This window comes from Crotalus tigris, unplaced genomic scaffold (assembly GCF_016545835.1).
Source record: "Crotalus tigris isolate CLP2741 ecotype Arizona unplaced genomic scaffold, ASM1654583v1 scf7180000019007.31208882:3723066, whole genome shotgun sequence".
Lineage (NCBI taxonomy): Eukaryota > Metazoa > Chordata > Lepidosauria > Squamata > Viperidae > Crotalus > Crotalus tigris.
In genome coordinates, this window is record NW_024097321.1 from 1,982,775 (window position 1) to 2,009,046 (window position 26,272).

The 26,272-nt window shown below is 38.9% G+C and overlaps 1 protein-coding gene across 5 annotated transcripts in view; it reads left to right on the forward strand.

The window, feature by feature from the left end:
• ARID1B (AT-rich interaction domain 1B) overlaps positions 1-26,272 on the forward strand; it is a 403,965-nt gene that overhangs the window by 193,888 nt on the left and 183,805 nt on the right. For all 5 annotated transcript variants that reach the window (XM_039358272.1, XM_039358273.1, XM_039358275.1 and 2 more), the window contains exon 5: positions 24,673-24,714. In XM_039358272.1, coding sequence (XP_039214206.1) covers positions 24,673-24,714 — 42 coding nt within the window. The remainder of the gene's footprint in view (positions 1-24,672; positions 24,715-26,272) is intronic.

Sequence of the window (26,272 nt, forward strand, 5' to 3'; positions counted from 1 at the left end):
GCCATTAATTCTAATTGGGAAACAGAAATTGTAGTATGTATGTGTGCTTTGCAACCCATTGTGAAGTATGATAACAGTGTGAAACTTATATCATTCTTCAGTTTGTAAAATATTGGTACATACTATAAAAGTATCCTTTTTTCTACATTATCAATGCCTTCTTCCCATTTTTCTTCTTCCCACTTCTTTTGCCATTTCCTTTACACTTCCCTCACTACTAAAACAGCTCCCAGGTTTGCAAGATTGAAATATTTATATATTTGAAGGAGAAAAACATTCCAGTGTTGTTTCCCTCCATGGAGAAATTAGTTTGCCTCTCATGATGTCCAGAGGATCCAGTCAAAATCATCAAAACTGTATTGAGCTATTGTGACACAAATTCTGCGCTTTTTGTATATCCATATGCCACTACAGTGCTTATACAAGAGGAGCAGACCTAATGTTCCACTGGTATGACACTGGATTCATCATTGGGCCATTTATCATAGTCTCTAATGTTATTCTATTATGTTGCTTTTAATTTTGTTCTAATGTTCTAATTTTGCAATCTTATAGAGATACACTGCTTTAACCATTTTTTAAATGTTGTTGTATATATGGATATGCAAATATTTGGATTTAAAGCAAATACGTCTGCTTAGGATCTCTTTTTTAATTTGAATGGAATATATTTGGTGAAGCACTTGCTTGTACTGTATATCAAATATAGATCTCACATACTATACAGGTAACTTGAGGAACACAGGTGGTGTGAAGAGAAATTGTAAATCTATGGACTCCAAACTTAAATTGTGCTATATATTCTCTGTATAAGAAAAATTAGGAAAGCAGAGCTATTTAATCCAAAGTTAATGTGGTATAGGACGTTAGGGCTTAGATTTATTAGGAATTATCACATTCACTGTTTCTAATAGTGTCAATACACATATGGATAGACAGTGCTTATTAAAATGCTGGAAAGGTTTTTAATAAAAAAAAATCCCCAGTAAGCTAAATGATCATGGGGTAAAAGAATGGATAGTTAAAAACTTAGAATAGAAACAAAGAATAGGGTATAATTCCCATAATAGATTGAATAGCAGTTTTCAATTTGTCCTTAAATGATCTGGAATTAGGAAGAGCAATGAGACAGCTAAGTTTACTACCATATTAACATTGCATTAGTTAACATGGTTAAAACAAATTATAATTGTAAAAATTTATAAAAGAATATCTTCACACTGGATGAGTGTTCAGTAATTGACAAATGTAGTAAGTGTAAACAAGCGTAAAATGATAGAAATGTGCAGTTATGCCCTTTTCTTTCATTACTTTGAATCAGAAAAAAATCAGAAAAGAAATCTTGGGGTTGTAATGGATTGCTCCATAAAAATATTAATTGTTATGAGATATAAAAACAGTAAATTTCCTCTTTCAATTCAGTAGAAAGGGAATACGAAATTTAATATTCACTGTATATAAAAATTTAGAGTGAAACATTGTAAATTCAATTCAATAGTAGCAGATCAAAAAAGCTATAAAGATTCAAAATGGTGTGGGAAAAGACCACAAAAATTATCAAGGAACTGAAGAAAAGGCTGTGATGTTTGGAATTTTTTAGCCTAAAAAAAGAGAGCAGGAGGTACTAGAAAAATGTATTAAATCAGTGTTTCCCAAACTTGACAATTTTAAGGCATGAGGACTTCAACTCCCAGAATTCCACAGCCAGCAATTGTCAAGTTTGGGAAACACTGTATTAAATTATTGATAGCATAGAGAATATAGTCTATTAATGAAACTAGTGGGTGACTGACAGATAAAAGTAAACACTTTTTCATTCAACAATATTATTTTATTTATTAGATTTATGTAGCTGCCCATCTTGCATAATCTCCCCTTATCTTTGGAACTCACCATTTAGGCTCTTGGTGTAGGAATCAAAGCACCCTTAGCAGAGAGCTGTATATTGTCTGCTTGTCCAACATTGGGAAAGCCATCACTGGTTTAATTGGTTTCATATCGGATTACTCTATTACAAATATTTTCTATTCCTCCTACAATCTACCTTCCTATAATTTAGGCCTATTCTTCTATTACACAGTAGACATTGTACATTGTACAAACATTTACGATGTTTCATGACTATTTTACATTCAAATTTTGATAAAACCATATAGATTATTTCAAGGTAGTTATAAATTCACCTAATTATAATGCCATTCAACCCATGTTTAAATATCTTGGCAACTAGAATTGGGATAATTCTAGTTGCCAAGCTAGATGCTTTGCTGAAATATGTCCATCATTCCTGCAGACTAATACAATTACTCAACAAAAAGAATTGTTTTAATAAATCCTTATTAATATTTAATAATCACAAGTTTACAGATCAAAAGCTTAATTAGTCTAAATCTCAGTGATTAGTTTTTGACTCTTCTATTTTTTAAAAACTATAGGGGCAGTGTTTGCCCTCTTTCAGTAATTTAGAAACTCACTTCAAGATTTTTCCAAGATTATTTCTCTATCAATCTTACACTGCAATCCTGTACAGGGAGGGGAAAAATTATTTAATCCCCTGCTGATTTTGTACATTTGCCTACTGACAAAAAAAGTGATCAGTCTATAATTGTAATGGTAGGTTTATTTTAACAGTGAGAGACAGAATAACAACAACAAAAAATCCAGAAAAAGGCATTTCAAAAAAGTTACAGATTAATTTGCATTTTAATGAGTGAAATAAGTATTTGACCCCTTCGCAAAACATGACTTAGTACTTGGTGGCAAAACCCTTGTTGACAATCACAGAGGTCAGACGTTTCTTGTAGTTGGTCACCAGGTTTGCACACATCTCAGGAGGGATTTTGTCCCACGCTTCATGCAGATCCTCTCCAAGTCATTAAGATTTCGAGGCTGACATTTGGCAGCTGGAACCTTCAGCTCCCTCCACAGATTTTCTATGGAATTAAGGTCTGGAGATTGGCTAGGCCAGTCCAGGACCTTAATGTGCTTCTTCTTGAGCCACTCCTTTGTTGCCTTGGCCGTGTGTTTTGGGTCATTGTCATGCTGGAACACCCATTCACGACCCATTTTCAAAGCCCTGGCTGAGGGAAGAAGGTTCTCACCCAAGATTTGATGGTACATGGCCCCGTCCATCATCCTTTTGATGTGGTGAAGTTATCCTGTCCCCTTAGCAGAAAAACACCCCCAAAGCATAATGTTTCCACCTCCATGTTTGACGGTGGGGATGGTATTCTTGGGGTCATAGGCAGCATTCCTCCTCCTTCAAAAATGGTGAGTTGAGTTGATGCCAAAGAGCATCGCCATTTCTTGGTGACTATGGTCCCAGCTGCCTTGAGATCATTGACAAGATCCTCCCGTGTAGTTCTGGACTGATTCCTCACTGTTCTCATGATCATTGCAACTCCACGAGGTGAGATCTTGCATGGAGCCCCAGACCAAGGGAGTTTGACAGTTATTTTATGTTTCTTCCATTTGCGAATAATCACACCAATTGTTGTCACCTTCTCACCAACCTGCTTGGTGATAGTCCTGTAGCCCATTCCAGCCTTGTTTTAGGTCTACAATCTTGTCCCTGACATCCTTCAGCAGCTCTTTGGTCTTAGCCATGGTGGAGAGTTTGGAATCTGATTGATTGCTTCTGTGGACAGGTGTCTTTTATACAGGTAACAAGCTGCAATTAAAGGGAGTGCTCCCTTTAAGAGAGTGCTCCTAATCTCAGCACGTTACCTGAATAAAAGACACCTGGGAGCCAGAAATCTTGCTGATTGATAGAGGATCAAATACCTATTTCACTCATTAGAATGCAAATCAATTTATAACTTTTTTGAAATTCATTTTTCTGGATTTTTTTTGTTGTTGTTCTGTCTCTCACTGTTAAAATAAATCTACCATCACAATTATAGACTGGTCATTTCTTTGTCAGTGGGCAAATGCACAAAATCAGCAGGAATCAAATAATTTTTTCTTTCACTGTACTTTCCAACTGCTCTTCACAATTGCCAAAGCTTTGCATTTTGCCATTTTATTGCAAAAAGGAGCTATTTTGTTATGCTGCAGCCTGATTCTACAGTTGTTGAAGTTCATTTTTTCTCATTAATCTACACTCCATACCCCATAATGACAAAGTGAAAACAATTTTAGAAATGACTTTAAATTTATTAAAAAGAAAAAAACTGAAATATTACATTGGCATATTCAGAGCCTTTGCAACACTTGAAATTTACCTCAGATGCCTTCCATTTCTCTTAATTGTTGCTGATATGTTTTTACACCTTGATTGGAAAGGCACACACCTCTCTATGGAAAGCCTCACAGTTGACTATGGATACTGTAGCAGAGCAAAAGCCATGAGGTCAAAAGAACTGCCTTCAGAGATCAGAGACAAGATTATTGCAAGGCCAGATCTAGAGAAGGCTACAATAAAATTTCTGCTGCAGTGAAGGTTCCTAAGAGTATAGTGGCCTCCATAATTCTCAAATGGAAGAAGTTTGGCACAACCAGGATTCTTCCAAGGGCTGGTTGCCCACTCATACTGAGCAATTGGAAGGATCTTATTAAGAGAGGTTACCAAGAACCCAATAGTCATTTTGACAGAGCGCCTAAGATCCTGTGTGGAGATGAGTCAGAGTTCCAGAAGGACTATCATCACTGCAGCCCTCCACCGATCTGGGCTTTATGGCAGAATGGCTAGACAAAAGCCTCTCCTCAGTGCAAAACACATGAAAGCTTACTTGGAGTTTGCAAAAAAGTACCTGAAGGACTCTCAGACTGTGAGGAACAAGATTCTACGGTCTGATGAAAACAATATTGAACTGTTTGGCCTAAATTCTAAAAATGTCTAAAGGAAACCAAGCACCGCTCATCACTGCCCAATATCATCCCAACAGTGAAGCATGGTGGTGACAGCATCATACTGTGGGGCTGTTTTTCAGCAGCAGGGACTGGGAGACTGGTCAGAGTTGAGGGAAAGCCGAATGGACAAAGTACAAGAATGTCCTCAATGAAAACCTGTTCCATAGCGCTCAGGATCTCAGACTGAGCCAAAGGTTCACTTTCCAACATGACAACAATCCTAAGTACAGAGGCAAGACAACACAGGAGTAGCTTAGAGTGAATGGCTTAGAGTGGCCCAGCCGGAGCCCTGACTTGAATCCTATTGAACATCTCTGGAGGGACCTGAAAATGGCTGTTCACCGACGGTCGCTATCCAACCTGACTGAGCTTGAAAGGATTTGCAAGGAAGAATGGCAGAAAATCCCTCAATCCAGGTGCGCAAAGTTTGTCACATCATACCCAAAGACTCAAGACTGTAATTACTGCCAAAGGTGCTTCAACAAAGTATTGAATGAAGGGTCTAAGTACTTATGTGATATTTCAGGTTTTTCTTTTTAATAAATTTACAGACATTTCTAAAAGTCTGTTTTCACTTTGTCATTATGCGGTACTGTGTAGATTAATGAGAAAACTGAATTTCAACAACTGTTGAATCAGGCTGCAGCATAACAAATTGACAAAACTGAAGGGGGTCTGAATGCATTGTATTTCTTTATTTTGAACATATCTCTTCTTTTGTGATACTGACACTGACCCTCCAATTTTTGGTTATCTATGCATCTAGTTTCTTTTTTTACCTCCTATATATGTTTTTATTTTATTCTAAGTATTTTTTTATTCTCAGTACTTTTTTAGGCAACAATATCTGCTTTCTCATTTCTTAAGCATTGGAATTATTTGCAGTTGTGCTTTTGATCCAATTAGGAATTTATGTCTAGATTTGAGTTTCATTTTCCATCTCTTGCCATTGAATCTGTATAGTGTTGCTCTGAATTTAGTAAAATCTATTTTCTTGAAGACCAAAGTACTATTTTATTACATTTCATGTTAATATTTTTAAAAATTGAATAGCCATTTCTTTACTGCTACTTTCATTTCATTGATTAAGTATCCTCTGTTGGTTGCATCTGCTGAAGTATAGCCAATCTACTTGTGTCTTCCTTCTTTCTGAATGAGAGAAGGATATGTCAGGAATTAACAGGAGGAACCATGCTAAGCTGTTTCCCAACAGATGGAGTAATTAAAATCCTGCATTACTGTTCTTCATGTCTCCTTGGAAGAGCTGCCAGTTGCTTTTAAAAAACATTGTTCACATTTTATTTTGGTTGGGCACTCAGTAGAAGATAACCAGCTGCAGCATTATTTCAGTTTTTTACTCCATTTATTTTAATCCAGGTGTCTTAGTGGCCTGTCAGGTTCATTCTTTAGGATTTGTGAACTGGAGTGGTTATCTCTTAAGATATGGGGCAACTCCTTTTATATTACTGAGTTCTTTATGAATAAGCGAAGTTATTAAACATAGATGTTACCTCAGATGTCTGTTTTACTGTTATCGTCCTGTGTTAAGATTTTTAGAGTAGTTGCCTGTATTCTGTATATTGTGCATGTGTGTGTATATTTTCAACCCTGTGTCCACACAGTGATCTACCTTAAAGCAGAAGATCTGTAAATGCACAAAATAGCTGCCTCCTAATCAGCGATTTCCAGCTTTGAATCCCTAGGTGCTGTTGAACTAAACATCCCATTTCCACTGACCCTTAGCCCCCATTGGCTAGCAGTAATAGAGCCTGTAATACAGAGTATTGGAAACCAAAATTAGGAAATACTGCTGTGATGAAGAAAACATCTTATATTTGAGAGTTACTACTTAGGCTACGTTTCAATTTCTTTCCAGTTGTCCCAATTTTTAGTTCATTACTTGAATTAAACTGTATTCTGGCAACTATTATATGGTTATATTAATATAGTTAACCATTTCTAGTTACAACTCTAAATTATTATGCTGAGTGGCAATTGAAAACTGTAATAACTGTTGTTTTACCAGAACCTCCCTAAAAGGCCCCTTTCTTTCGCTTAGTTAAATGTGTCCTTTTCTTTGTGTTGTTGTGTTGCTTTGCTCTGTTGCTTGCCCAGATTCTTTTTTCTCTTCCCTCTCCATGTTGGACCACATATCAGCAGAGTTAATCATTCATTAGCATGATAATTTATCTGTTTATATTGGTAGCTAGGATCTGCTTTTGAAAGGGGAGTTTTTTAAATGTGAAGAAAACATCTTTCTACTTGCAAGCATTTTTCCCTGGGAACATTTTCATATAAGAGGCTTGTCTGTCTTGTGAATTATACATGACAAATATGTTCAAGCAGCTGACCCAAGTCAGAGCAATGTATGACAAAGGTTGTAAGAGGGCCTATTGGAAGGAAAGAACGAGCGAAGCATTTAACTATTATGAAATCGTGGGAAGATCTATTATTGCTGTTTTTGTAGGAAATGTGAGGCCTCCGTTCAGTATACAAATCCATAATATAAAAAGATAGTTTATTCCAGAAGTTGGGCTAAATGTTAGGGATTGCAACACTAAAGACCTCCGCTTAGAAAACCAGCAGCAGAAAATTCCCAGCAATTTCTCTTGGCCTGGCCTGTCCCTCCCCCGGCTGAGCCCTGGAGATTTTATGGCTGCGCTTTCTCTCTCTCTCCTCCCTTTCCTGCCTTATCCTCCACCCCCGTGCGTTGGCTCTTGGAAAAAAGATCCTCCAGCCTGACTAGAAAATCAGCCTTGTTTCCTCAGAAACCGCAGCTGCTGCTAGGAGAAAAAAAACACGTCAGGCTGGCCCTCCAACAGGCACAGATGTGCCTTTGTAAATCTGTATAAATGCTGAGCAGGCTTGCGTGCTGAGGGCAGATATCCTCCCCTCCGAGGACGGGGCCAACGTAAATGGCAGGCCATTTCTTTTCTTAAAGGCACCCTTCCCTCTGAGTCCCCCCCCCCAACGCGCCCTGTTTTCTCTTTAATTGTTTGCTGCATTAGGGTTACAGCTAGCTTTTCAAGTTTAAACCTCCATAAATCTAGGAATCGCACGCTCAAAGAGCTCTGGCAACTAATTTGCTCCCACGTCTCCTTTGCTTTGTTCTTATCTCAGAGCCCCTCAGCGAGTTGCAGGTTTCTCTATTTTTGCCGTCGAAGTCGTTTTACATATTTTCAAAACGAGTGTATGTGCGTGCGTATGCACCATATTTCAGGATGAATTCTGCCGTTCGCTGAGGGCGCGTACGAAGCGAGTTGCTGAGAGCGGCAGGGAGGAATTTGGGTCGAAACTTTCTGCAGCCATAGGAGGATGCTTAAAATAAAACGTTGCTGGGATAATTTACGTCGAGGAGGATTGTTTATCGCGCCATCTTCAAAGGCACAAATCCACCCTCTCCTCTCCCCCCCCTCCTCTTGCTGTCCCTCTTGGAGCCTTCCTTTTTCTTCGCCTTCTCCTCCTCCTTTTAATATAACTTCCAGGCGGATGAGTTGCAACTCGTTCTGCGTAATTAAAGAGAGTGGATGATGGTTGGAACAGGATGGAAACTAAGAGCGGGGGGGGGGGAGAAGAGCTCGGAGAGCGTGGAGCGCTACTGCTGAAGCAGACAAAAACAGGTCGGGCTGATCCGGCGTGGGGGCTGGGACGGTTCCCTGTCATTGGCTCTTGCCGAGGCTCCGGAGCAGCTGTGCGAGCCGAGCGCATGAGGCCGGTTGCTGCCCAGCGCTTCGCTTGTTCCATATCTCTCAGAACTGCTCGTCGGAGCCAAATGCAGCCTCATCAACCTTGACTGGCGGGAAAACCGACTCACGGCGTTTGTGGGTCCTGTAAAACAGAGCTCTGTTTATTCTGCAGATCTTTTCAATGTGACAGGGATTTTGCATATTTCGTTACTACATTTCCAGTGCTACTTATTCTGTATGAGCCTGCTATTAGTTACTCTTCCCTCCTTTTGAATTTGCTTGAATCTGACTCTTACCCTTTCAACATTAAACTCAAATTGTGAATAATGAGGATGAGTATCTTTGAGCTGTGTGTCAGCTGAGTATTGATTTGAGTTTTAGAGTCTTTCAAATTTCAGTTATCTTTTCTACATCTGTAAAAAGAAAACTGATGAAGGTCAACCTGAAAAAAGTGTAAGAAGAAATAAGACAGAAAAACCATAAATCAAATGGATACGTTTCATATATATATATATATATATATATATATATATATATATATATATATATATAAGCACAGTACATGCATGTATACTGTATATACATATACATGCATGTGCACATATGTGTATATAACGTGTGTATATACATACATATATACATACATCAGTATAGAGCTGGAAAGGGCCTTGGAGGTCTTCTAGTCCAACCCCCTGCTCAAGCAGGAGACCCTATACCATTTCAGACAGGTGGCATCACATGACCTACTGTGGCATATTGTGACTTTGTCTGTAGAGCCAGGGTGAGCATGGCCTGCACATGACACAGCCAATTTGATATCCCTGACCTACAACTTCTAAGGCAGTGATGGCGACCCTTTTAAAGACCGAGTGTCCAAACTGCAACCCAAAGCCCACTTATTTATCGCTGGGTGCCAGGTGGGCGTGGCCCACTGGGTGGGCATGGCTGTTGTGGTCATTGCAGAATGGGTAGGTGTGGCCAAGGTGGGCGTGATCACCTCGATGTTGCTCATGGGCAGGGACTCCTGTGGTGGCCGGACAGGGTTGGGGGAGATCCAGGGGGTCTCTGGTGGGTGGGACGATGGGCAGGAGGCGAGGCAGGGCAGGGGTGCCATTGTCGCAGGGCAAGGCGATGCAGGGGCCAGGGCGGCTGCTGCCTAATACATCGGCTCTTGCATACAGAGGCCAGCGAGTGTATGGGGGCCGACAGTGTCCATCAGCAGCCACAGCCTGCCGGGCCCTCAACCTGCGCCCTCTAGGGCTCCACAGCTGGCGGCCAGCAGTTCAGAGAAGCTGACAGCTGAGGAGGCGATGCAGTGGGTCGTGCCAGGGAAAAGGACAGCATGCGAGGCCAGGAGGGATGGGACGGGGGGAGGGACAACAGCCGTGATGGGATGCATCCGGCCTCAGTGAGTTAGTGGGTGGCTGCTTGAAGAGGGATGGCTATGCCATCTCCAGGGCATAGCATGTGTGCCCACAGAGAGGGCTCTGAGTGCCGCCTCTGGCGCACGTGCCATAGGTTCGCCACCACTGTTCTAAGGCAAATACTGATTAATTGTCCTCACTGCTAGGAAGTTTCTCCTTAATTCCAGGTTGTTTCTCTCCTTGATTAGTTTCCATCCATTGTTTCTAGTCTTGCCTTCTGGTGCTTTATAAAATAAGTTGATCCCCTCTTCTTTGTGGCAGCAAGAAAAATATTTTTGTTACTTCCTTATATTAGACTGGCTTTAAAAATACCTTGAAATAAAATTTATAAAAAATAAACACAAAGCTTCAAAAACTTCTATTTATCTATTTTTGAAACTGAAATTAGGGTATATACTGTTTGCTTGTTTTTATAACTAAAAAGGGAAATGTGGATTTTATATTTTGACGGCATGTCTTTAGATGTTTATTTTTTTGTTTTCACTATTTCTAACTGATGAGTTTAGAGATTTCATTTCCAAATGAATTACATATTTCTGCTAGACTGGTATAGAAACAAATGACAAGATGATGCTCATAGAACTTTAATCCCCACCACCACCACCTCAGTCTATAGAGCAGAGGAAGAACTGGTGCAACAGGGCAAGGACTGAATCGATGTAATAATCTGTTTTATTGGATGCCAAGTTTTTTCCCCGTATAGATATATTGTATATATAAGTGTGATCTTTATCTTCAGTGGTGTTATATAAATGAGCACAAGTCAGTTATTTTGAGTCTACAGGGCTTCCTAACTGTTGTGAATGTTTAATTAAAGAGGCAAGCTCACACTTTTTTTAAAAAAAATGCTTCTCTGGTTTTATATATATATATATGGGGATAGAATTAAATGTCATCGGAGAATGCAGTGATAATAGTGTAGAATAATTAAATATATTTGCCTTTCATCAACTGCACAGTCTGAAGATTTAGAGAACACTTCCAATTTGCTTATCCTCAATGTAGATTATCTACTATAGGCTGGTAGATAATCACTGGTAACATTTAGTCTGAAATAAATGTTTTGGGTATGCCTCTTAAGGAAGAAATAATTGTTCAGTTCCATAGATTTAAAAAAGTAACATAATTACAGAAATACTATTGCATTGAAAACATAGTTATATTTAGCTCTATTTGGAAAATACTTTACAAGTCATATTTCAACTATAATAAATTTCACCATGTAAATTCTACAGTTATATAGCAGGAGATGTAGGACTAATTGTTGAATTACCATAGTAACATTTTTGTGAACAATTGCATTAAAATGAACTTTTTATGCATCATTTTACATTTGAAGTAATATAATTATCAATATACATGTAAATATTAAAGATCCTTTGTTCATTTCTCTTGCTCTCAGCAAAAATAAGTATTCTACATAAGTATAATCCTGTAGCCGAAGCAAAAAGTTGTTTAAATGTTTCTTTGCTTAGACTATAATTGTTTAGTATGCAGTCCCTTAAAGGCAGATATTTGTAAACTCCTTGAAAAGGCAATTATAATGAAGGTTATCAGTGACTAGTTTTTATTTGATCTGAAGCACAAGTTCTTCATTTGAAAGAATCACTTTTTTGTTGTGTGGAATACATTTGTATGCATGAAATGGACTCTAAAAAACATGAAAGTGTTGAAAAGATTTGCCAAGGCTAGATAGTTTAGAGATTAAAGCTCTAGCCTTTCACCTTTGAGGCTGCACTTTGAGTCTTTCCTCAAAGCCTGTGTAAAATTAGCTGCTTGGTCTCTATGCTCAGTCTTCAGTACTTTCAACCCCAAAGTGCGGACTGAAATAGACTGTTATTGGAGAATACCAATTTAGTTATAAGATTTTAAAGTATTGTATTTACACTTCTATTATATATGTAGGCAAACAAAGTAATGAAAATAGTTTCTATATTAGAGATCATCAGAACTACTGCCTTCACATAATCGCATGTGCATGTCTGAATCTGTAGCCTTATATTGTATGTTAATGTCTCTGCTTGTATTTATTAGTTGCTAACTTCAATTACAAGTAGTCCTGGACTTTTCAAAAGCTATTTAATGATCTGTCCTTAAACTTACAACTGCTACCCTACCCTGATGGACATATGATTGTATTTTGAGCATTTGGTAACTCTACAACTGGTTGCCAAGCATCCCTTGGTCATCTGAATCTTTCTTCAGTGAAGAAGCCAGCAGGGAAGGTTACAAACTGCTACTCCCTATCAGAGGATTTCCCATCTGCCCCATGCCTGTGGGCTGGGGTAACATCTGCAGTAGGCTGGAGAAAGAAACTTTGGACCATAAAAATCCAAACTTCTTTCTTCAGCCTGTCTCTGGAATTCCCTTCTGTGCAAAGAAGGAAGCTGCCTTCCCTTCCTTAGCAGGCAGCTCTTTCAATCTGCTTAACAACCCTGGTTCCATGAAATCCTGCACTGTGACTGTTGAGCAAAATGGCCACACGGGTGTCTCATTTCACTCAGTGACTTAAATTCTGGACCCAGCTGTGGTTGTAAGTCGAAGACTATCTGTAGTTTTGGGTGGGGAAGAAACATGTGTAAAATCTATTTCGTAGATCTGATGTTACTTTATCCTTGTGGGATATCTATATTTTATAGAACTTTTTTTGTTTACAATGTTAGCCAATCACAATTAATCCTAATTAAAGTTAGGAAGGAATTTACTGAAAGAGTTTTGTATTTTTTGAGTTCATGTTTTCACATCTTTTCCATATGAATTGTCTTATTTAAAAAAAATGTTGCTGAAGTATAATGCCTATATTGCATATGGTCATACAGTACCTTTCTGAATGCATACATAATTTCACAATTTATAACTGGGAATATAGAATAGATGTTGGAATTTGAAAAGGATTTAAAGTAGGAATCTCAAATCCACAGGCCTTTTTGCAGCACTCCAGGTCATTTTATATGACTCACATGCTCATTCTGTGTAAATCATGCCCCCACCCAGAACAAAAGAAGTACAACATAGTCCTTAGTCTGACTAGAAAGTGAAATGCAGCTTGATGCCTGAGGGCAAGCCATAGTAAAGAGAAGGTGCAGTGATCCCAAACTATGATAGCCTCCCAGGGCATCTCAGTTGGAAGAAAACCAGTTGCTTGCCTTCTCCCCTTTGGTTTTTCCAGACTGAGTGCCTCTCATCTTCCACCGTCGTCTCATAAGAGCACATCAGAAACACTTCACACTTCTCTGTGCTCTACAACTACAACTTCCTATGTACCCTGGCTTTGCCATTATGGGAATGATGCCAGATCATCACATATTCCAGCTCTTCCCTGCCCAGCTCCCACACCCTTCCCTTGCTTTTTCAAATGTTTTCTAATATCTCCACAAAACCCTATTCGTCGCTAAAGAAAAACCAATTTTCTGCTTCTCACATAGAAGATTTACTTTAGCCCTGCACAAATCTTTGAACAGGTGTTTCGCTTCAAGGAAGTTTTATGCAGAACAACCCTTCAAAGCAGCTTCATAAGGTTATGTGATTCACACGCTTCTAAAAGTGGAGCATTGCATTCTGTGATGTGAAGCAGTTCAATAAAGAAAGGTATGTTGCCCCTGTGTTAGTGAGAAAGAACGTGTTCCATGCAACATAAAATGCCTCATAGAAGTAAATCCTGCCAGTTGGCATAACTGTATATTGCATATATTTTGTAATTATCTTGTTTCATTGTCGGAACTGCCTATCTTGTTTGCTGGAACGGTCACTCATTCCGAATTGTGTACTTTTCCCTAGCTACTGGCAAATCTAACATCGTATACAAATGTTCTCTACAGATTAAGAAATTATGTAAATTATATTAAGTTAAAGCATCTTCTGTCCTTACAGGCCAGCATAATTATAACTTCAGAATCAGATCCTCTGAATTAGAATGCTTGGAAACAAAATATTCTCTGCTTTGTTTCTTTCCTTTTCGTTTGTATAGTGCCTATTAATTGATTCATTTTTCTTTCTTCTCAAAGGATGAAGGTCTTTAGAAGCCAGTAGTTCTTTTACTATTAAACTCACCTGTCATAGACATTATAGTGTATCTATTATCGTTGTGAGATTTTAATTATGTGTTAATCAAATATGCTTCAGATCAAAAGCAGAAAAGTCTTTTGGCAAGGTCTTAAGCAAAATGCAAGTTCCTGGGATCAATGCTGCAGGCAGCCCCATGAGTCCCAAGAAAATGCTTGTGATTGAAGAGACAGGCTGCTGTGTTCAGCCATTCCATACTTCCTGGCTATTTGCATAAAAGATCCAGCTGCTTTAAGCTAGCTGCTACATGAGCATCCGTATATCACTGCTAAGGATGTATGGCTTATGTAGGATGGAAACCGCTGTGGAATTATACATTTTCACAAAAATTATGGGGACAGGAAATTTACAATCATTTCTTTACTCTTTGCAACAAGCATTATGAAAGCCACTAGTGAAACTACAATCCATACCTCCTATGAGACGTATTTGTACATATGGACACTCCCTCATTCCCTTTAATTAAATGAAATGCTGGAAATTTGATTCAAAGACCCTTCTCTTCTCTTTTATGAATTTTAACCATTTTTCCTGAGAAGAGTTCCAAAACTCAGTTGAAAGCTGCCAACTGTAGCAAAATATTATTTCACCTATTAAAGATATTGTGTCTGTCTGCGATAGAATTTAAAGGCATAATGGAATCATATTCTTCTCAGTTATATAGCATTCATTGTTTCATGAATGTTATCTCAATATTCATTCTCACTGATATTTTATATACAAACACCTCTTTTGCTGCCTTTCCTTAGTTCTTTCAGACACTTCACAAACGTCTTGAAAGCAGTTATTCAGTAGTCGCACAAAGCTAGGCAGTCACTAGATGGCAGCCAAGAGATACAAGATTCTGTAACTCTGTTCTACCTAGTGATGTGGTGGCGAACCTATGGCACGCGTGCCACAGGTGGTGTGCAGAGCCCTCTCTGTGGGCATGTGCGCCATCGCCCCAGTCTTAGACCTTCAGCTGGGTTTTATAAAATCTTTTCGCTTTAGGCCTCTGTCGCTGTGTGCAAAAAAAAAAAGTTCAATCAATTTCAACTTCTTGTAGGGAAAAAAAAGATCTCGCAAAGTTGGAATTGATTGATTGAACTTTTTAATCCCACCCAGTCTGCAGTTACCACCGCAGCCACGTTCACCCAATGGGCCACACCCACCCAATGGGCCACACCCACCCAATGGGCCACGCCCAGCTGACACCCAACAATACATAAGTGGGTTTTAGGTTGCAGTTTGGGCATTCGGTCTCTAAAAGGTTCGCCATCACTGACCTAGTGGATAAAAGGTCAAACAGTTGACTAATGAATCTTTAGTTTAAAGGAATTAAGGCAGGGGTGTCAAACTCGCAAGATCATGTGATGTGTCGCGACATAGTGCAACTTTTTCTCCATCACTGGCAATGGGGTGGGCGCGGTTTCGGCATGACACATCTGGCCCACGGGTCGGCAGTTTGGCACCCCTGAATTAAGGATACATTGGTTGACAATATGATGGGGAAGGAAAAAAGGTGATAGAATAACAAGAACAAGGTGCATGCCAATTGATTGGGGCTTTTCACATGTTGAATTATGATGGGGTAGAATTTCAGCCAAGGAATTCACCAATAACAGCCCTTGGAATGTGGTATGTTGAGGCTACAGGGACAGTAAGACTGCACAGACTCATTCTGGATGCACTGTGATGGCAGCAGGTTTAAGGGCAGGTTGGTTTCTGATTGGCCCTGGAATAGGATGGAGGCAATGCTAAAGCAGAATGTGTTCAAAAAACAAAGTCAAAAATAAACTTAACTGTTAGTGTGACATATATAAACATACTGCTTGTTTGCTGCTAAGTAAATGGTTATGTACCATCTGAACAGGAGCCATGAGTAAGCTAGGAGTATTTACATATTACATTTATGGACTACTGAAAAATCCCCAAGAAACATAAGAAACAATATGCAATAAAAATTCATAAATAAAATGTGCACAAACAAGTGAAAACAGTACAATTAAATTAAGAAAATGTGAGGCGGGAGCAACCAGATTCACAGTTGTAGAGTTATATTTTGCCTATTATATAGAATCTCCCCAGATTGCTTACTTGCGCCTGGAAACATATAGATAAGGTTTTATGAAGGTGTGTGTGTGTGTGTGTGTGTGTGTGTGTGTGTGTGTGTGAGAGAGAGAGAGAGAGAGAGAGAGAGACTTTATTCTGCCTTTTAATTAATGCCTGTAAGATTGCCATTCTGATTACTAGAAAAATCCCATTGAAGTCCATGAATCCTACTTTTGAATAAAATTCATGTGGTAGATTATTATGTACATGATTTGGTTACCACATTATAAAAATAGAATTGGGTATCTTTGATTTAGCAATTTTCCCATTATCTCTACTTAAACTTCGTAGTTTTGCAGATACAGGATTGTATGATTAGAAACACCAATGCTTTAATTATCAAGCAAGTAATTAGTATGCATGCTTATTCAGATAATACATTAATTAGAAAATTGATTTTAATCAATTATTTAAATCAGGTCTTTTCTTGGGTGATTTAAATCATTTTGATTTAAATCAATTTGTCTTTCCCTGCATCCCACACCTTCTTGTAAATTCTCCTCATTCTCCCCATTAGCATATTCAGACAACACAGAAGCTCAAGGACACTTTGCTCATGCTGTGGTATTACAATAGAAATGAAAGTATTCCTTCCATTTGCTCGTATCAATATATCACTAACAAATATTAAAAACATTAAAAATATGTATTTATTGAAAATGTATTGATTACAGCATTAACGTCCCACCTGTCAGTATAATCTCCCAAAGTTGCTTCCAATTTGTAAAAATAATTTTAAACAAAAAAACCCACAATAACTGCTATTCGAAAACAAAGCAAAGAACTTTCTTATCAATCATTCTACAGATCAGTACTTGTGTTTTCAATAAAAACAGATCACAACTGATTTTTAAGGTACAATAAAAGGGAATGCAATCACCCTCAGATTTTATTTTAATTAATTATTTTTATTCCCTTGAATTAAAATTATTGACCTGTATGATTCTATCAAACACTACATCATTCCTTTGAATGGGCCTGTTCCGAATATGGGTCCTATTACTATGCTAAAAAAGGCCAGCTTCTTGTATTTACATGCTGTTAAAGTAGCATTTAGCTAAGTTATGGAGCTTTCTTAGTGATGTCAGAAATGACTCATTAATTATGGCACTGATTGTGGAATTCCATCTCTTCCTAGTTATGATTTTCTCCAAATGCTGTAAGTTTTTAGGACAAGATAAAAATTATATTTGCTTACCCAGAAACTTGGCTCCATTTTTTGCAACTATGTTTTGTTGTTGTTGTTTTTGTGATTTTTTTTTTCTTAATTTGTTTTTAGATAGATACATGTTTCTTTTGTTCTTCATGTTCTTTGCTTTGGGATTATTGTTAATGATAAAAAGTCACTGCATTTAAAATAAATACACAAGGAATAAAGACACTGCTCCAACTGCATATTCAGTGAAAACAAATTGAAAAGTGGTCATGTATTATTAGTTTCACATTATAATAAATTCTTATTTCTTTATTTAATTTCTATATCTCAGCTCAAAGAGTGACTCTGGGCAGCTTACAATTCTAAAGCATGTAAAAAAATTTAATTACCTAATTATCCAATTAGGGCCAACAGGGTTGGAGGCATTATACTCTCCAAAGGGAAAATATTCCTTAGGAGAGAGGCTACAGCAGAGAAGGAGCATCTTCTGGTCCCTACTAGCCAACACTTTTTGACCGATGAGATCCACAGCATGCCCAATCTTTTAAACCAAATTGCATAGGTTCAGTTGGAAAAAGACAGTCCCTCAGGAAATTTGGTCTCTAGCTATGCAGAGTTTTAAAGATGACAGTCAGCATCTTGAATTGTACTTGGAAACATATCAGTAGCCAATGCAATTCATGTGCCAGTGGTGCTTACATGTGCCTTGTATCTAACACCATTTATTATGAGGTGAAGGTCCATTTTCCAAGTTTGTGGGTTGGTTTCCGAATGTTTCATTACCAGGCTAGTTTAGAGGATGTCAGTATCAGTGTTCTTCTATTTATAAGGGCTTTGTGTGGTCTGTAGGTCTTGTGATGGTGAGGTCCACAACAGGTCAGGGTCCCATCAGGTCAGGGTCTTATGATGGGTGTTCTGATGAGTCAGGTGTGGGTGTGTCAAGTGAGGGTCTTGTGGTGGGTCAGGTGTGAGTCACCAGTGAGGGTCTTGTCATGGATCTAATGGGGAGGTTATTTCAGGTGAGAGTCATTGGGAGGTGAAATGTTGGTTTGGGGGGCGGTTGCATGAGTTGGTTGAGGGCCATTGCTGTCTCTGGCTGGCTGTGCAGTTGATTTGGATTCTGAGGGGCTCATAGACTGGTTGTAGGTCAATGTGTCTATTGATGGAATTGCTTGTGGATGGCCAGACTTCGATGAACTCACAAGTGTGGATGATGGTAGCATGCATGGCTGATGGTTTTTGTGTTGCTCCAATCGAACTGGTGCTGTTTGCTGTTGGTGTGGTAGAGATTAAGGATTTGGGATCGTGATGTTTGACTGCCAGTTGGTGTTTGTGGATCCTGGTTTTTAATTGATGTGAAGTTTGTCCCATGTAGTATTGGTTGCAATTATTACAGTTGATTTTGTAAATTACATTGTTTCTTTCATCTTCTGTAGCTTATCTTTGGTTCTGTATAATTCCTGGCAGAGTGTGGCTGTGGGTTTGTGGTCTATTGTTATTCCTAGAGGTTGGAGAATTCTGGCTGTTATTTCTGACACCCCTTTTGTGTATGGTAGGGTTAGTTTTTGCGTAGTGGTTGGCTGTGTGGTGTGTTGTGGTTTGGGTGTTGTGTATTGGAATCAGAAGTTTTTCGGATAGCTGTTACAGAGAAAAATGTCAAGCAGCTGTTCCTGTTTGCTTTTCTTAGTGTTGTGGTGCTGCAGTGTGTCATTGCCCTTCTGAAGAAGGTCTGGCCACAACTTCTTTTGCGGTGGGGTGGTTGCTTGCAAAGCTGAGAATCTGGTCCGTGTGCATGGGTTTGCAGTAGACGTGGATTTCCAGTTCTCCATTGTCTAGTCTCCTTGTGTCGATGTCGAGAATGGGAGTCTGTTGTCCTCTTCACATGTGAATTTGATCCTAGGGAATGTTATTGAGTAGGTGGTGTGTTTCTTCAATTTGGGAATGTTTGATGATGACGAAGGTGTCATTGACGTAGCATGTCCAGAATTTTGGTTGGATGATGGGTAGAGCTATGGATTCAAGTCATTGCATGACTGCTTCCACTATTAGGGTTGATATGGATGATCCCATCAGGGGACCAACCACCCCACCGTACAGAAAATAAGCTCTTCCAAACCCTTTTCCAAAGAGTCAGGACACACTGCAACACCACAACTCTAAGAAAAGTAGAAGAGAAAGGACTGCACGACATCTTTCTCCATAATGGCTCTCTGAAAAACTTCATACTCACATGAGAGGGGAGGGAAGCCCTCATTATATATAGCCAGCAGGAACTCTTGTTAGGTAAATTGTGTTAAGAAATTTTGAGAAATCACAAATCACTTTGTGACTTGAACCTATCTCCTCAATTCAGGTCCAACATAAGGAATGACATTTCAGACCAGTATAAAACTTCTGCTCAAATATAAATTGTGGAGAGCAAGGGAGGAAACTTCAGTTGTTGGAAAATCACTTTGATAAAGGAAAATAAAAAAGGATTACATTAATGGTTGCTTCATGGGAAGGTTGTATTTTTGCATTTATCAGACCCTCTGTACACCAGCTAGGGGCTTCTGCATATGGCCTGCAAATTTGGGGACAACCACTGGTAGGCAACAGAGTTAGTCTCCCGCATCTCCTTGCTGCTACATAGCATCCATTTGGATTTTTGCACTCCAGATCATTAGGCCTAGTTAGCTTGAACTCCAGTGTAAGAATAGGAGGAACCTTGGTACAGTCAACTGAAAGAAAGGGCCATTCAATATGAATCATTTTAATAGTTTGTTCTGAAACAGTAACTACAATTTGAAAATATTTATACTAATTTGTCATACCAGCTACTGTAAATATTAGCTATTATTATTGCTTATTGTTAGCACTGGGTCATATTTTGGGGTTAGTTTTCAAGCACATTTCTCACTAACAAGACTCCCACTGAAATCTGGAGGAGCAGGTCTCAGTAAATACAAATGAGAAAGCCAAGCTGAGATTTAAGAATTTATCACTATGCAAAACACTCATACACAACATCATGTCTTGGCATCGTGTTAAGTGTTTTCTTGCAAAATTATGCCTTGGAAACATTGCAACTGGTAAAATAGCTCTGAATACTGCTCCCCAGCCAATTTGTGTCTTCCTAGTATGAGTTATTTCTGCTTTTCAATACATCTGTAAGTGAAGCAGTTTTGGGGAAAATGCAAGATGATCACAATAATACACTATATGTTCTTCTTTACTAGCAGCAATCTTTTTCCATTATATATCATTTCCCTCAAATCTACTTTGGTATGTAAAAGAGCAAATGAAGCAAAATTTTCAGTTTCTAGGATTATAAATGTTAAGCAGTCGACCATTTATTTGTGTGTATTAATGAGAAAATTATGAGTAGTTAGACTTTGCCAAACACAGTTCAAAGGCTTTTTTCCCCCTTCATGGATAAAGTGTTCTTTTCAGGACTCCTCCCCCCCCACATGAATGCATGGGAAGTATTTTGTACATGTACAAAAAAACATGTAGACCCATGGCCAGAATTGATTTTGGTAACTTTGCTTGGATAACTTATTAATTTGATGCTTTTTTTTGCTTTGTTTGTTTTTTAGGCACATTTTGACTAAATGGAGTAAACTCTTGCTAAATTATATGTTTAAAAATGAATGTATAGTAGTCCTTCACTTAGAACCACAATAGAGCCCAAAATTTCCACTGCTAAGCAAGACAGTTGTTAAGTGAATTTTGCCCCATTTTACGACCTTTCTTGCCACAGTTGTTAAGGGAATCAAACTTAGTTTTTCAGATAGTATTTGATTGTTAAGTGAATCTGGCTTCCCCATTGACTTTGCTTGTCAAGAGGTCGCAAAAAGTGACCAGGTGACCCTGGGACACTGCAACCGTCATAAATACGATCCAGTTGCCAAGCATCTGAAGTTTGATAATGTGACCACAAGGATGCTGTCATGGTCCTAAGTGTGAAAAATGATCATAAGTCATTTTATTTATTTATGAGACTTATATACCGCTTTAAGTGCAAGCACTCTCTAAGCAGTGTACACCAGTAAGCAATGCATATATATATTTTACATTGCCCCCAACAATCTGGGTCCTCATTTTATCTACCCCAGAAGGATGAAAGGCTGAGTCAACCTTGAGCCGGTGAGATTTGAACCGCTGACCTGCTGAACACAGTCAGCTAAACTGGCCTGCAGTACTGCACTCTAACTGCTGCGCCACCTCGGCTCTTTATGTAACTTTAAACATCATTGTACGAATGGATGTAAGTCGAGGACTACCTGATCTTTTGTAAACAGAGGCTGTAGTGCTCTTTTATTCAAAATTTGTATCAATTAATATGTTAGCTGCTGTTCAAAATAGACACTGAGCAATATGCTGCAAATTAAAAAGTGCCGTATGCTCTAATGAGAAATCCAGCACAATTAACTGGCAGGATACATCATAATAGCAGACAGGGAGGGTTTGGAGATTTTTCCCCCCCCCCCTGTGAACCACCTAAGAATTCAAAGGGGGGGAAGTGGTTTTAAAGCTTCCATTTTCTGCTATGTTATTAATGGCTGGGGAAGTTTTCAATACAGTGGAATCAACACAGCTACAAATGGCCTTAGTTTAAGAGTAGGTTACTTGAATTCATAGCTGAACTTATTGTTTACTTTGATCAGCAAAAAACAGATGAGTAATGCCAAGAGATGTTCTTGGGCTTTTTTTTTTAGGCGTATGATAAGATCTTTGCCCAAACAGTTTGATGTACTCCCCTGCTTCCACTAGAGGGGGATTCCATCCAAAGAAGGTTGTAATCTATTAAGAAAAGCAATTCCTGCCGTCCCTACATTTTGCACGAGTGCCCAGCAGGGTTTATTTCACCACCGTGTGTTTTCCCAAATGCATCCGTGTGCAAGGGTGAGGGCATAAAACTGAAAAGGATATGCATATATTACGGAGAGCAAAATCCTTTCCTATTAACACATAGAACTTGTGGATATTTTACCCGATTGCTCTTGACATGAAATGAAATATTGCATCAGAGAATTGAGTACCGGTAGTCCTCAGGTTACAGCCCTAATTGGGATTGGAATTCCTGTTGCTAAGCAAAGCAGTCATTAAGCAAAAGATCACGTGACCATGCTGCTTACTGATGAAAGCCTAGATTGCAGTCATCAGGCCAGAACTGCACAGTTGTTAGGCAAGAACCTCAAATTTCTCCTGCCCTGTGCAAACTGCCTCTGCTTTCACCTTTTCACCTGCCTGTTTCTGCCCTTTTGGCTACTCCTCTGCTGTACTCCATCACCGCTCCCAGCTGACCTCCATGTTTTCTCTCTCCTGCTGCTGGTCTGAGATTTTAGCACAGGACTGAATCAGTGGGACAGTGTTTCAGGCAGAGGAGTCCATCTTCTCCCATTGGTGAAATGATTGATAGCTGGCAGACTGTGGAGAGCATAGCAGGACAGGCTGGCAAGGTGAGCTCCATCACCAGGTGAAGCAGAAGAGGTGGCACATCCCAGGCAAAGGTGGCGACTGAGGAAAGTGGTATATGGGGTGGCAGCAGAACTAGAGGAAGTGTAGGGAATGCAATGCTTCTGGAGAACTGGCATGCAGGCTGCAGCCAGGAGTGGAGGTGAGCCCAGTGCCAACGGAGCCTACCTGCAGGCCATCTGCTCGTTTGGCCTAGCCCTCTCCTGCAAAGCCTTGCAAAAGTTCAACAGCTTGCAGTTCACTTCCGGGTCTTCCAGCAGCTTCCAGGTCTTGCAGTCCTGGCATGATCCCATTGCCAGATGAGACTCCACTGAACTGCTGCACTTGCTGTATGTCCCAGATGTTCCTTGATAAGCATCTGGTTCCCAGGCCAGTAGCAGGAGGAAGAAAAAGCCAAAGGTTAGCTGGGATGGCTGGTGGAGGACCAGGTGGCTCAAAGGGGAGACATAAGCCTGGGGAAGGGAAGTTAAAGCAGAGGCTGTTTGTGAAGGCAGGAAAAATGTGACCCCTGGAGCCACCTACTGCTATGTGACCCTTTCAACGAAGTCTTTTAAAACAGAGGTCCCCAACCTTGCCCACTTTATGACTTGTGGACTGGCTGGCTGAGGAATTCTGGGAGTTGAAGTCCACAAGTCATAAAGTGGCGAAGGTTGGGGACTCGTTTTAAAACATTAGATTTTAAAATTTTCTTATATGAAACTTCAGAATTAAGGTAGTGTATTTTCATGTATTTTTTTAGAATTCTTCGTACAGATAGTCCTCAACTTATAAGTGATCACTTATCTGGCATTCAAAGTTATGATGGACTCCCCTCATTGCCACAAATGTACTTAAACCCGGTTTGAAAGTTCTGATTCCCCCCTGTGGTCACATGATCACATTTCAGGGACTTGGCAAATGATCTGCATTTATGGCTGTTTGCAGTGTCCCATGGTCATATGACCATAATTTATGACATTTTTACCAAAAAATGGTGTTTATTTCCAGTTTTCGACAAAACACACAGCGAACAATACATTTGCTTAATGACCAAGGCAGCCACTTAATGACAAGAGATCCACTTGACAACTATGGTGGTTTTATTTTATTTATTGATTTTTAATTTACATTTCGTCTTTCTAGACAGGAGGGACCTGCTTAATCCCAACCAAGCAAGTTTGCAAAATTGAGTCGGTCACGTGATGACCTGCTTTACGGTTGTAGTGACATACAACCATAATGGCCATGCTCTATTATGGTCATAAGCCAAGGACTACCTGTAGTTCAGTGGTTCTCAACCTTTTTAATGCCGCGACCCCCAACCGGTCGTAAGTCGAGGACTACTCAACCAGTCGTAAGTAGAGGACTACTCAACTGGTGTAGCACCGTTTGCAGAATGGGACTTTTGGCGGGCTCAGCAGGGCACAGCCCGCCAAATAGAATAAAAGGGAGTAGCACAGCTAAGGAAAAGGGGGAAAAATGGTGCACTGCGTTGTTTGGTGACCCCCGTGAAATGGTCGTTTGACCCCAAATGGGGTCCCGACCCACAGGTTGAGAACCACTGCTGTAGTTTAAGAAAAAACTACAGTTTTGAAGCCTCCCCCTTTAATATAATCCCCTGATTTCTAATGTTAATGCTGGTCCCATCCAAGACAAGGCTACAGCTTGCCTTCTGGGGGACAAACTATTGAATAAATGTTATATATTGTGCCACATTTTATTCAGCTCCTTTTTGTTAGGGCATGAAAAATTTGTTAAGTCTTTGTCCCTTCCTCCATCCCTAAAAAGCGTTTTTATTATTTTGCTGAGCAAAATTTCTGCTTAGATCAGCATTGCTGTTTTTATATATGGATTTAAGTGACACAGTGTGTCTGTTCTAGCTTTTATTTTCCTCACGAACTCTGTGGCTCTGTTCACTTTTAAGTGACTATTTTTGAAATTTTATTTCTTCTTATAATTTCAGGTTGAAGTCTTAGCCTCGGAGGATGCTTCATTTGGACTCAAGGTCTGTAGATGATGAAATGTATTTTCTTGGGTACTCTTAAGTTTAAAACAGCTGGTTTAATTTTATATAAGAACATTTGCTTTTTCCTGAAAACTATATCTTTAATTCTATCCCCAAGTAATATTTTGAGATTATTTCAGTCAAGATGGCATTTCAAATTGTGTTTCACTTGTTTTCTAAATAATTTTCTTTACAAGAGAGGTCAAGTTGGAATATGAGAACACATTAGAAAGTAAAGGTAATCACCTTTTAAATGTAATATTTCATAGAGAATGGATTTTGTTTTGTAGTTTAGTAATGTGGGCTCATACCTCTATATTGAGAGCCAGAAGTTGATTTCTGAGCACTTTTGCAGTTCTCATATGTCTGGTACTAAATTCCTGACAAGAGTTCTTTTTAAGGTTCTAGACTTATTTTTACAGATACTAATTTTATCTGTCATTAATGAAGTTAGGGTGCCAATCTTATTTCTTTAAATGGTGGTCCTTAATAATAAATTTTATATAGGCTACATAATAAACTAGTGAGAAAAGAGATTGGATAGTGGGAAAGGAGTAGAAATCTGAAAACATAATCTTAAATCATGAATTTAATGTTATTGAATATCCATATGATATAATACCTCAGAAAAGTACAGAAATTGAGTAATCACCAAAGTAGAACAATTGGTAGGAAAAGAATAAAGCTCAACATTAATGATGAAAAACTATGCACATAGTTTAACTCGGGGGGGGGAGGGTCAAAATTACCACTTTATTAGTTAGTAAATATTTATGAGACTATGATTTACTACTGTTTTATTGTGTTGTGATATCTGATAAACTGATTTAAAATAAATTATTAAAAGTAAATAGAGCTGCTCCAAAATTGTTTGAAGTATTTAACATATGGTATTCTGTAGCATTTTCTAGTTTGGTTTTAATACGCAGCAGGCATACAGAACATTCACTGAATATTTAATAAACCTGGAGGGTCAGCTTTTGCAAACTCATCTCCATAATCCTTCATGCTAGCTGAGTAAATGGAACTATTATTGAAGATTATTGTAGCCAATAGATCTCGTTGTATGACCCATTTTGGAAAAGACTGTGTTATTGTTTTAAGGTTAAAGTTGCACTTTGGGAAAGATATTAGGATCAATTTGTATGTGGCACGGTATTTGCCAAATAAAATTTTCACTTTCATTTAAATGCACTTAGGACATGCATCAAGCTCTATCTAGCATTAACAAATAAGTGGCTTGAAAGTCACATTCTGGGTTGACTACTACTATAGATGACTAAGCTAGAACATATAGTAAATATTTTTTCAAATGAAGTATGCATACATTGCTTTCATGGATAAGCAATTCACCAGTCCTCATTTGATACAGCTACTTCAGGAATAATGTTGCTTTTGCTGTTCTGAATGCACATACCTCATTAGAGGGTTTCAATGATAAGAATGTAAATCCTACTTCTCTTTTTAGCCTTATATAATGTTTCTGGAATCTACTTATTTTGTTATGTTTCATGAGATTGTGACATCCCTGCTTCCATTAAACCAGGGGTAGTCAACC